Source organism: Chlorocebus sabaeus, chromosome X, assembly GCF_047675955.1.
Source record: "Chlorocebus sabaeus isolate Y175 chromosome X, mChlSab1.0.hap1, whole genome shotgun sequence".
Lineage (NCBI taxonomy): Eukaryota > Metazoa > Chordata > Mammalia > Primates > Cercopithecidae > Chlorocebus > Chlorocebus sabaeus.
The window spans coordinates 34976371-34988910 of record NC_132933.1 but is presented as its reverse complement, the minus strand read 5'-3'; the positions used below and the strand labels follow the sequence as shown (position 1 = coordinate 34988910).

Here is a 12540-nt window from a genome sequence, read left to right as displayed (position 1 = left end):
GTACAGTGTGCATTGTTGGGGGAGGATGGCAAGTGATGGGTTTGGAGGGACAGGCAGGATATGTCGTAGGCATGGAAGCTTATGACAGCTCTTTGTTTGCAGTAGTTTGTTTTGTTTTGTTTTTAACAACAGAAAGATGGCAATGTCTAATTTGCATTTCAAAAAGAACACTCTGGCTGTCATGTTGAGAATAAATTACAGAGGACCGCTGCTGGTAGCAGGGAATGCCCATCTCTGTTTTCTACCTGGCACTATTCTATTTATCATTCACCCTTTCCCATCTCTAAGGCCTTACCAGACATTCCCTACCCACTTGCACACTCAGTTGCACACTCAGTGGCTTCTTTGTGAATTTTGTATATCCCATGATCATGGTATTTACTGTTGATATTGCAGTTATTTAGTTCCATGTCTTTATCCCCTGTACACTGCAAACTACTTGATGGTAGAAACCATGGCCTTTATTTGTTTGGGTTTCCTTTGTTTTCGGTGTGCTTGGCTATCGGGAGTTTATTTGTTTTCCCTTTGTCGAATGAGAAAATGAATGGTTTCCCTGAAGTGGTGATTCGTACTTGCCTTGAAAGAGTGGCCAGGATTTGGCTAAAAACTATGAACAGACACAAAGGTAGGAAAGTAAATGATATATTCAAGAACAGTGAAGAAACCAGAGATACCAGTTTGGCCTTGTAGAGAACAGTGATGATTGTTTAGGCTGAAAATGCCAGTTAGGTCTGAAATAACTTGATCTTAATACTCTAGGCCAGGATTTCTCAATCTTGGCACTATTGACATTTTGGGGTAGAATAATTCTTTGTCCATAAGGGTCTATGTGTGCGTTATAGGCTATTTAGCAGCATTGCTGGCCTCTGACCACTAGATGTCAGTATCACCCCCTGGTTGTGACCACCAAAACCGTTTCCAGACATTGCCAAATCTGTTGGGGACAAAATGGCCCCTGGTTGAGAACCACTGTCATAGGCTATGGGGAGACATCGAAAAAATCTTGGCAGGAGGTGATCTAATGTAACGAGTATTTGAGGAAGATTAATTTAGAAATGAGAGTTGGATGTATTGAGAGTAAAGAGAAATGGTACAGAGACCTGCTAAAGAGAAAATGATTTATACTGTTTTGGTTATCGATTAGAAGGTCTTGAAGACAGATTGTGGCAAGAGTCAGGGAATCTGGGAAAGAGAACTTATGAGTTTTTTAAGTACAGAGACTTGATTTATCCACCTCTCTATTTCACCTAGCACTACACATTGAATTGATATAGAAAGATGCTCAGCAAGGTTTGTTTCCTTTTTTTGGTTGACTGGTTGAGTGAGTGAATGTGGAGAGAAGGGAAGAAAGAAGAAAGAAATTGAACAACTTTCACTATTTGTATAATTTCTCTGTATATATGATCACCTTTCTTCTTTTTGATGTTCGTAGCGCACTTATCATTGGAGACAGAGTGTTAGCACTTTGAAGGACATGTATTATAAGATTCTTAGACTGCAAAAGTGCTTCCGTTTTGTAGTGGTAATGGTGTACAGCCAATTACATATAGAACCACTCTTTATTGAATTCCACTTAACTTGTCACCAGATTAACTGATGCCCACCTTCCCCTGCAAAAGATACAGAATGCCTGGGGGTTAGTTGATGCATCTCCAGTATCATCTCCAAACATGTCTGTTCCTCCCCACTGCCCCAGGGAATTGAGTGTTGGTTTACCAGGAGTCAGTTGTCAATTTTCCAAAAACTGTTTATCCAAATTATACTTATTACCTTTAGTATTTAACATGAAATAACAAAATCTGAGTGCCAGATAGAGGTGTGGATTAACAAAAAGCCCCCTATCCCATGGAAAGCTCACTTTTAATTGAGCTTATACGCTAGTCAATGTATTTTTCATTACTTAATTTTTTTGTTGTTTCACATTTGCAAATTTTATCATATTTCTGTTTGTTTTCATAACTAATGATGACTTGATTTTAGTGTTTGCATGCCATGGAGATCCAAGTCATGATACAGTTTCTGCCTGTAATTCTTATGCAACTCTTCCGAGTTCTCACAAATATGACTCATGAAGATGACGTTCCTATCAACTGCACCATGTGAGTTTCGGTGTTATAATACCAAGATGCTGTTTGAAATCTTTCTTATCTTTTAATAGAGGTATGCATTACTAGAAACTTCCCTCTTAGAACTGCTGTTGCTGCATTCCATAGGTTTTGGTATGTTGTGTTTTCATTGTCATTTGTCTCAAGATATTATAAATTTTCCCTTTTCTTTTTTGACTCAGGAACATGTTTAATTTCCACCTATTTTGAATTTTCCACGGTTTCTCCTGTGATTGATTTCTAGTTTCATTCCATTGTGGTTGGAAACAACATTTGATATGATTTCAGTCTTCTTAAAATTCTTAACGCTTGGTGTGTGGCCTAACATACATGGTCTAGCCTAGAGACGATTCTGTGTGTTCATGAAAAGAATGGATATTCTGTTGCTGTTGGATGGAATGTTCTGTATATGTCTGTTAGGTCTATTTGGTCTAAGTGTAGTTCAAGTCCAATATTTCCTTATTACTTTTCTATCTGGTTGATCTGTCCATTGTTGAAAGTGGGATATTGAAATCCTCTATTTTTATATTGCAATATATTTCTCCTTTCATGTTCATTAATATTTGCTTTATGTATTTAAAAAGATAAATATCTAAGTTCCAATTGAACTTTCTCCAATTATGTAAATGTTCTACACTTGTGTTGTTCAGTATAGCAGCCACCAGCCACATGTGGCTATTGAGCACTTCAGCTGGGGCTGGTTCAGCTGAGAAACAGATTTTTTTTTTTTTTTTTGAGATGGAATTTCGCTCTTGTTGCCCCAGCTGTAGTGCAATGGAGCAATCTCGGCTCACTGCAGCCTTTGCCTCCTGGGTTCAAGCGATTCTTCTGCCTCAACTTCCCGAGTAGCTGGAATTACAGGCGCCTGCCACCATGCCTGGCTAATTTTGTATTTTTAGTAGAGATGGGGGTTTCACCGTGTTGGCCAGGCTGGTCTCAAACTCCTGATCTCAGGCGATCCACCCGCCTCGGCCTCCCAAAGTGCTGGGATGACAGGCGTGAGCCACTGCGCCCTGCAGGAACCGAATTTTTAATTGTGTTTAATTTTAATTTTAATCAATTTAAATAGACACAGGTGACTAGGGATGTATAGTTAACAGAATGTGGCCCTAAGCCATCAATTTTTACTTGAAAGAATAAGGAAGTATTATTTTTATATGAAAACAAACAAGGATGTATTGTAGAGTAGAATGCACAATGCACCTGAATTTTGAAATCAAAACAGGATACTTAAATTATGGGCTGAGTGCTGGAAGTTTCTTGCTTTGCTGCCTCTGCTGTTGCCACAACCTCTTCCACCAGACCTCACACCACAGCCACACACCATTTGCGTGCATTGCTGCTGTTGGGAATAGTGTGGTTGAAAATGGAAGAAACTTAAGGCCAGTGGTTTTCAAAACATGGTTCCCATACCAGTAGCATCAGTATCACCTGGGAATTTAGTGAAATTGTTAATCATTGAGCTTCACTCCAGTCCTACAAAATCAGAAACTCTGGGAGAAGGGCTGAGCAATGTAGTCAAAGGACCCACCAGGTGCTTCTTATATGTGCTGAACTTTGAGGACACTGCTAGTCTCTTACCCCAATTATAGTTCATATCATTACACCTGCCCCAGCTCTCCCTTTTCCCTGTCTGTTGACATGCTTTTCATTGCCTGCCTGCCTTTCTTTCTTTCTTTCTTTCTTTCTTTCTTTCCTTCTTTCTTTCTTTCTTTCTTTCTTTCTTTCTTTCTTTCTTTCTTTCTTTCTTTCTTTCTTTCTTTCTTTCTTTCTTTCTTTCTTTCTTTCTTTTCTTTCTTTCTCTCTCTTTCTTTCCTTTCTTTCTCTCTCTTTCCTTTCTTCCTTCCTTTCTTTCTTTCTTTCTTTCCTTTTTTTTTCTCTCTCTCTGTCTTTCTTGCCTCCTTTTTTTTTTTTTTTTGAGGTGGAGTCTCGCTCTGTCGCTCAGGCTGGAATGCAGTGGTGCAATCTTGGCTCACTGCACCCTCTGCCTCCCGGATTCAAGCGATTCTCCTACCTCAGCCTCCCAAGTAGCTGGGATTACAGGTGCCCGCCACCACACCCAGCTAATTTTTGTATTTTTAGTAGAGACGGGGTTTCACTGTGTTGGCCAGGCTGGTCTCGAACTCCTGACCTCATGATCCACCCGCCTTGGCCACCCAAAGTGCTGGGATTACAAGCATGAGCCACCACGCCTGGCCTTCATTGTGTCTTTCTATTCTCTTCCTTTTATTCTGACTAGATGGTATCTCAATATTTATCTAATTTGAAGTCTTTTACTGCATAGTAGCTACCACCATGCTTCAGGCACATACAGAGATTTAGAAACAGACATAACATCTGGGTTGTCAAATTAAATATCCTTCTTTTGAACTAGGAAATATATTTTATAAGACCCGAGCATGATAGATGCTGAAATCTTTGGTACACCTAAACTATCACCATTATATTTAATGCAGTCATCTCACTTTTAATTATTTAGGCAGTGTTAGATGTTGTGGGGGCTACACATGACAATCTTAAGAATCAAAATATGGTAATTCATTATAGTATGACATGCTGACTCTTGTGAATGTCGTTTCAGGGTTCTCTTACATATTGTATCAAAGTGCCACGAAGAAGGCTTGGATAGTTATTTAAGATCATTCATAAAGGTTTGTGGAGTAAAGTTTCTTTCTGAGCAATTTGTTTTATGTGACAATTTTGTCTTACAGTTCATTTTTTTGTTTGTTTATTTGTAGTATAGCTTCCGACCTGAAAAACCGAGTGCTCCTCAGGCCCAGCTGATACATGAAACCCTGGCTACTACGATGATAGCTATATTGAAACAGTCTGCAGATTTTTTATCAATAAACAAATTGCTAAAGGTGCGAACACAGGACACAACAAGGAACGAAAGCAGCCATAGACACACTTTTTTTTGATACCCTCCCGTTTTGCTTCTAGTCTTTCATCAGTTTCACGTGTGACCCGTCCTCTCCCCACCACTTTGCCCATGCATCCTTTTCCTGAAGTTCTCCACAGAACCTTCTTCACCCCAGCTACCCACCCCCTGCCCTCATTTAAATGTGTAAAAGAAAGACTTTTGGATCAGATAGACCTGAGTTAGAATCCTGTATCCGTCACAAAATAGTTTTGTGACCTGGGGCCAGTTATTTAGCATTTCTGAGCCTCCAAATCCTCATTGCTAAAATATAAGTAAAGCATTCAACACATGGTTCCTGGCACGTCGTAGGCACTCAAGAAATTATAGCTGTTATTATTGTCATTATTTTTATTACTTCTTTTATTAATGGTAGAATTTCGAGTATCTTGGAGTATATCTGATTGAGGCTTCTCTCTACTCTTCAAATTATATGACGTAGGCAAACATCTAGGCTGCACAAATGTCACATCAAGGGCAGGGTTGGGGCCCAAGCTAGGTGCAGGTGGTAATAAGATTCATTGAGCATTTAAAAGCGGTAACAAGATAAACTAGAAGTTAGTTTGCTCTTAATACCACGTGTGGGCAATTAGAAACAATGGTGGGGATAAAATACTCCCCAGTGGGACAAAGGTTCCCATCCTTCCTTTGTATATTACCAGTCAACCCTGAAGTACAATAGTACCTTTTTGCTAAAACCATTTGCAGATATTCTGTGAGACTTTGATAGTGACTTGGGATCACTTGAAAATGTTAGTAAAATTCAAAGACAAGACCCATATTGATTTGTCAAACTTTGCTAAGCTTCAAAGATTTGGTAACAGTTAAAGATTTTCTTTTCTTTTTTTTTTTTTTTTTTTTTTTTTAGTACTCATGGTTTTTCTTTGAAATAATTGCAAAGTCGATGGCCACATACTTGTTGGAAGAGAATAAGATTAAGGTAAGTAAATTAAGGTAAAGAATAACTTTCAGTTGGCAAATGATAATTGTATATATAAGAATAATATTTGATGTAGACAAAAAAAGCTAATCTTACTCTCAGATAGCCATGCCATGCAAATCCTGTTTTATATTTAAAGGCTCCGAGTGCTTAGCTTTTTCAATGTTGCTTACAAAAATAATGGATGTATTGCGTAAATCTGAGGTCTTGCAGTTGATATGTTCTCACCATCTAATCTGCAGAGACTTTTCCACATAGATTCTTTCCTATAATCATTTGCCATGTACAACTCATTACCTTTGAATCTTTGCCTTTGTCTTATGGCTTAAAAATGTCTCTTGAGAAGACTCATTGGGTTAAATCAGACATAGCATTTGCCCATGCACGTGCAGTGTTACAAACACTTTATGCACTAGATATGATCCCGGAATGTGATATATACAATTTGTTGTAATTTTTAATTGTTTGAAAGGTAAAACAATTTTTCTTATTCATAGGAATCATAAAGCTAAGACTTGTGAAGTACAAAATATTTACCTTATACTTAATTATTTTTTATCAGAATTTATATAATACGTTTACTGAAATTGAAGTGCATGCGTACTTTGTGTGTCAGGAAAAAAGTGGAATGAAAACTGGGATTTGTCTGTAACTCAGAAGCATGATATTCCAAAGTTGGGGCAGAACAACCCATTCTTGCTGATAACCTCAGTCAGGTAGATTATTAGAGATCCAGATAGTTCCTGTAATTATAGAGAGTCAAGTACATCTTGAACTAGTGATGTCATTGTTAGGTTGGGAGAACAATTGTACATCAGTTTTAAGATTTATTTATTTGTAGAATGTGTTTGAAAGTAAAAATGGCAACTTAGACCTTTTGGAAGTCTGACTTTTTTTCTGTGCCTATTTCATTTCAGCTTCCCCGAGGCCAGAGATTTCCCGAGACATATCATCATGTCTTACATTCACTGCTTCTTGCAGTAATTCCCCATGTGACTATTCGGTATGCGGAGATTCCCGAAGAGTCCAGAAATGTGAACTATAGTTTGGCTAGCTTCCTGAAGGTGAGTTAAAGGCAGCTGGAATGTGGTAAGGAACTCCTCTTCATTGACAGGAAGCCCAAGAAAAAAATTAAGCACTTTCTAGAGACTCAGCTAGGTCTTCATAAGACTATTGAAAAACTTAGGTTGCTTACAAACGTTGGCTATTGTGAACAGTACTGCAACAAACATGGGAGTGCAGATATCTCTTTGATCCACTGATTTTCTTCCTTTTGGGTATATACCTAAGAGTAGAATGTTGGATTGTATGGTAGCTCTATTTTCAGTTATTTGAGAAACCTCCATAGAAGACATTGGCATTGGCTTGTGTTCTATGTGGCGATTCAAAAATGTGAGAGGCTGGCCGGGCACAGTAGTTCATACCTGTAATCCCAGCACTTTGAGGCCGAGGTGGGCAGATCACATGAGGTCAGGGGTTCGAGACCAGCCTGGCCAACATGGTGAAACCCCGTCTCTACCAAAAATACAAAAATTAGCCGGGTGTGGTGGCAGGCGCCACTAGCTACTTGGGAGGCCAAGGCAGGAGAATCCCTTGAACCCGGGAGGTAGAGGGTGCAGTGAGCCGAGATCACACCACTGCACTCCAACCTGGGCAATAGAGTGAGACTCCGTCTCAAAACAAAACAAGAAAAGATGTGAGAAGCTATCTTAGTAGTCAAATTTAACTATATATACAAGATAAAGGTGGTAACAGTCATACCAGAAGTACAAACAAATCTGTTCTTGATAGTGGTTGTACTAATTTACATTCCCACCAATAGGGTAGGAAGATTCCCTTTTCTCCACATCCTCACCAACACTTGTTATTGCCTCTTTTGGATAAAAGCCGTATCTTTTAGCTTAACTGATCACAGCAAATTTGTCCCCATCCCCCATTGAAATGATGAGTTGATTAAATCAGAGGACACATACAGGTGGCCTAGTCAGAAGACAAGTGTTGCTTGTTGCACACAGTGTTTTTAAACATAGTTTAAATGCTTATTTAAATGGGAGCACATACTTTCTGAAATGTAGAACATTAGCTTCTTCCATGGAGTTTAAACTTGGAGTTTAAACTTGAAGTTTACTATGTAAAGGGAACAGAACAGTTTTGGTTTAGTAGCAGCATTTACTTAATTCAAGTCAGCAAACATTGGCTTGTCTTTTTTTTTTTTTTTTTTTTTTTTTGAGACTGAGTCTTGCTCTGTCGCCCAGGCTGGAGTGCAGTGGCGTGATCTCAGCTTACTTCAAGCTCCGCCTCCCGGGATCACACCATTCTCCTGCCTCAGCCTCCCGAGTAGCTGGGACTACTGGTGCCCGCCACCATGCCCAGCTAATTTTTTGTATTTTTTAGTAGAGATAGGGTTTCACTGTGTTAGCCAGGATGGTCTCGACCTCCTGACCTCGTGATCTGCCCACCTCGGCCTCCCAAAGTGCTGGAATTACAGGCGTGAGCCACTGCGCCTGGCCCATTGGCTTGTCTTCTGTGTGGCAATTCGAAGATGTGAGAGGCCGTGTTAGTGGTCAAATTTGAATATATATGCAAGATAAAGGTGATAACAGTAACACCAGAAATACAGACAAAATACTATAGAAAAACTAGAAAGGGAGAGAGAGATTATGACCAGGCAGCATGAAACAAGTAGCATAGTGCGGAGTTCCCCAGGACAAGAGTTGAGCATGTTGCAGTTAGAGGGTCCCTGAGCAAAGATGAAATTTACATGTTCAAAAATTATTTAGGGACAAGTGAAAACTCATTGTGTGATGAGTTTAGGAAGTATGAAGAAAGAGCTGGAAAGGCCATCTGGTGCCAGTAACGGAAGGCCTTGAATGTCAGGTTAAGGAATTTGGACTTTGATTCATATGCAATGGAGCAACACCAAATACTTCGGAGGATACTTTTCTTGCTGTTATGATAGATGAAGTGAGGAAGAGACCCGAGTCGAGTCAGGCAACTGATTAGAAAACCAATTGTCCGCCTGGCACAATCCACTTATCTTTTAGGCTCAGCTCTTCTCTGGCCTTTCCATGCAGTGTTGATCACCCCTTCTGTTGTTCATCTGTCTTTTACATAGTTCTATGGCACTTCTTATTGTACACTATGTTTTCATTATGTGATTGTCTTCACTATTAGACATGATTATGGACCATGCCTTATTCCACTTTGTATTTCTCTAGAATGTAATACATTGTCTCAAACATAGTAGATCCTCTAAATGTTTGTTGGATGCTGGAATAAATAAATATGAGCCTAACTCAGTAATCCAGATGACAGGCGATGAGGGTCTGACCCTGGGCAGTGGCCGCAGAAGTGGAAAGGAGAGTATGAGATGCAAGATGCAGGTAGCTGGTTAATCAAATATTGAATTATTTGGATTTCACAGAAATATTCTAGGCACTATGAAGGATATAAAGGAAAAGATCATTCTTATTGTCCAGTCTAGGTGAGATGACAGGAAAATAGTAAAATACAAGCTAATACTGAATAAAGTGTTTAAAGGGATCCATGGACCAATGTAGTTAAGGAAGATGGGATTTCATGAGAACCTTAAAGAATGAACAAGATCAGATAGAAGTAGCGATAGACTTGCTAGGTGTCGCATGAGTCAAAGACCTAGAGGTGGGAATACACAGTGCATCTCGAGGGGAAAATAAGTGAATGATGGCTGAGCATGCTGGTGCCCGCCTTAGTCCCAGCTACTTGGGAGACTGAGGCAGGAGGATTGTTTGAGGCTATAGTGCGCTATGACTGTGCTACTACACTCCAGCCTGAGTGACAGAGCAAGACTCTGCCTGTCTCTCTTTCTCTCTGTGTTTTTTTTTTTTTTTTTTTTAATGTTTTGAGACAGAGTCAAAGGAAGTCAATGAAATCTGTTGGCAAATGAAGCTGGACAATTAAGTTGGGACAAGATTGTGAGTGTTCTTGAATGCCAAGCTAAGGAGTTTGAAATTATATTAGAGACAATAGGGAACTATTGGAAGCTTTGGGGCAGGAAAATGACACGATTAGGGCTGGGACTTAGAGGTTAATCTGGAAGCAGATGGATGGAGTCATGAGAGACATGAAGACTGAGGAGGTTAACTACAGTTTTTCAGTTGCAAGGTAGTGAGAGCCTTAACTAGGAGAATGACAGCAGGCAAATATGAATAACTTAGGGCTGTCACAGAGAAGGGAGGTTTTACGCCTTGACTTCACTGAACACAAAAACCCTTTTGGTCTGAATTATTAATATTTACACAGGCAAGTCTCACTTTCATCAGCTAACAGACTACCTTACACTTCCCTTTGGAAGTGGGAGTTGACCAAAATGAGGTCAACTCACTTGGGCTTTGGGAGTTGACCAAAATGAGGAAGTGTAGCTGAATAGATTACAGATATGTATGTGTGTCTGTGTATGTGTGTGTGTATATGTATAGATAAATGTGTATTTGTGTGTGTGGCTATATATACATCTTATTCTGAAAACTGTATAATTGACGCCCTTCAGTCCCAATTCCAGTGATGCCACTTGCCCTTTATCTTTTTCTTTAAGGTCACCTGAAGCTCAGACAGTTATCTATAAAAACAAAAATGTCTTTCTTTTTGTGTGGAACCAATTTTGAATTTTTAAAACTTTACATTTTTTAAATTTAGACTTTTAGAATTGTGTAACTAACCCTTAGTTTTGTTTTGGTTCCTATAGCGCTGTTTGACACTAATGGATAGAGGATTTATTTTCAATTTAATAAATGACTATATATCTGGATTCAGTCCCAAAGATCCTAAGGTAAGTTATGAGGACATGATCATAGTGGATGTCAGACATCTGAGCATAAGACCAAAAGTGACATTTATTCTCTTCTAGGGGATTAGGAACTGCTGTTTTTATTTAGGTACTTGGAGTATAGACATACTTAAAAGCAAGGAATACTGGACTGTGTTTTGGGGTCCCCAGGACCCCCCATATGTTCAATAGCTCATTCTAAGGATTCACAGACTCAACATATAGCTGTATTGATGGCTAAGATTCATGAGCGTGATATGATGAGGATACTCAGCTGAATCGGGAAAGGAAAAGACATCAAATGGGGTGGGTAGCAATCCACATGCAGCCTTTCTGAACTCTTTCCCTCCTGTGAAGGGTCTCACAGAGCACAGCCTCCTTCTAGCAGTGAAAATGCACTTGTAAGTGTGCAATATTCCTGTTCAAGGAAGGCCTGTTTAAAACTCAGAGTTGAGGGGTTTTATTGAGGGCTGATTATGTGTTGGAGGCTGGTCAAAATTCCAGACTCTCAGAAAGGAAAGCAAAGCAGGTGTTCACTATAAATCACATTGTTTGTACAAACAGTCTAAGCAGGCTGACACAGAAGGCGCAACTTATCATGTAGGGAACGTTTCAAAATTTCATTTTTTAGATGCCAGCCAACAAGCAGGCCTTTTAAAGGATAGCAGTCTTGGACCTGCTATGTTAACTCTTTCCTGCACAGGTCGCATCTCAAGGTATGCTTAGAATACTAAGCACTTCTGTTGTGAAAAATAATGCGCTGTATTAAATTCTTAAAATAGCAAATGCCTACTAAATATGAGCTAATGTATCATTTCTTTCCATTTAGGTTCTGGCTGAATACAAGTTTGAATTTCTGCAAACAATTTGCAATCACGAACATTACATTCCTCTGAACTTGCCAATGGCATTTGCAAAACCTAAACTGCAGCGGGTTCAAGGCATGTATTTGCATTTTCCATCATTTGAGTTTGTTTTTTTCCATGTTTTGCTAGCGCTAGTGTAGTATAATGTTTTCTAGTTGAACCAGTCAACTTGAAGGTAAATTCAGAATTGTTGCTATCTGAAGTCCATTAATGTTTTTCTGCATTTCCTTCATAATATCAGTAATAATATTCATAGTGTGAAGAAATCAGGTGTGTTAATAGATTGCTGCTTAAACACAGATGTCAGATACTAGTGAAATTACTTTCTGTAGTAGTGTTTGGGATCTTGTATAAGACTAAATTAACAAAAAGACATGTAAATGCATTTCTCCTCAAAGCATCAAAAAATGTAAAGGTAGAGTAAAACAGTAACATGTTTGTGCTAAATTTATGAAATGCCTTCAGTTATCTCCATTGCTAGTTTTATTGAATGCTTTGTTGTATAGCACTATTCTTATGTTACTATGTTTTTTATTTGTCCCTTTTCTTTTCATATATTAATTAGATTTTTTTTCATTTGCGGTGGACCGTTTGACTTCAGTAGGTAGGTTTAACTCGGTTCACTCTAAATTAGCTTGCTGTTTTAGAAAACAATTGATTTGATGAATTGCTAAGATGGATGGGGGCTTTGTTTGCTTTTCAAATCCTCCCTAGCCAAGTACCCAGAAAATCTAGGAGGCAGTGTGTTTTAGTTTTAAAATAAAATTGAGTGTTGCTAGAGAAATCAACTTTAAAACATCTTCCTTCAAAACACAAGTTCCTGCTGCAAGCCAGCATAGAGGCCATGAATGGGGAACTGGAAGTTACTTGTGTGTGTGTGTGTGTGTGTGTGTGTGTGTGTGTGT

General features: G+C 39.0%; 1 protein-coding gene across 2 annotated transcripts in view; it reads left to right on the top strand.

The window, feature by feature from the left end:
* DOCK11 (dedicator of cytokinesis 11) overlaps positions 1–12540 on the top strand; it is a 192151-nt gene that overhangs the window by 111308 nt on the left and 68303 nt on the right. The window contains exons 24-31 of one of the 2 annotated variants that reach the window (XM_037989079.2): positions 1981–2099; positions 4687–4756; positions 4844–4969; positions 5894–5965; positions 6883–7029; positions 10689–10772; positions 11599–11710; positions 12201–12239. In XM_037989079.2, the coding sequence (XP_037845007.2) occupies positions 1981–2099; positions 4687–4756; positions 4844–4969; positions 5894–5965; positions 6883–7029; positions 10689–10772; positions 11599–11710; positions 12201–12239 (769 nt within the window). The remainder of the gene's footprint in view (positions 1–1980; positions 2100–4686; positions 4757–4843; positions 4970–5893; positions 5966–6882; positions 7030–10688; positions 10773–11598; positions 11711–12200; positions 12240–12540) is intronic. The other variant, XM_037989080.2, reaches the window with a different exon arrangement.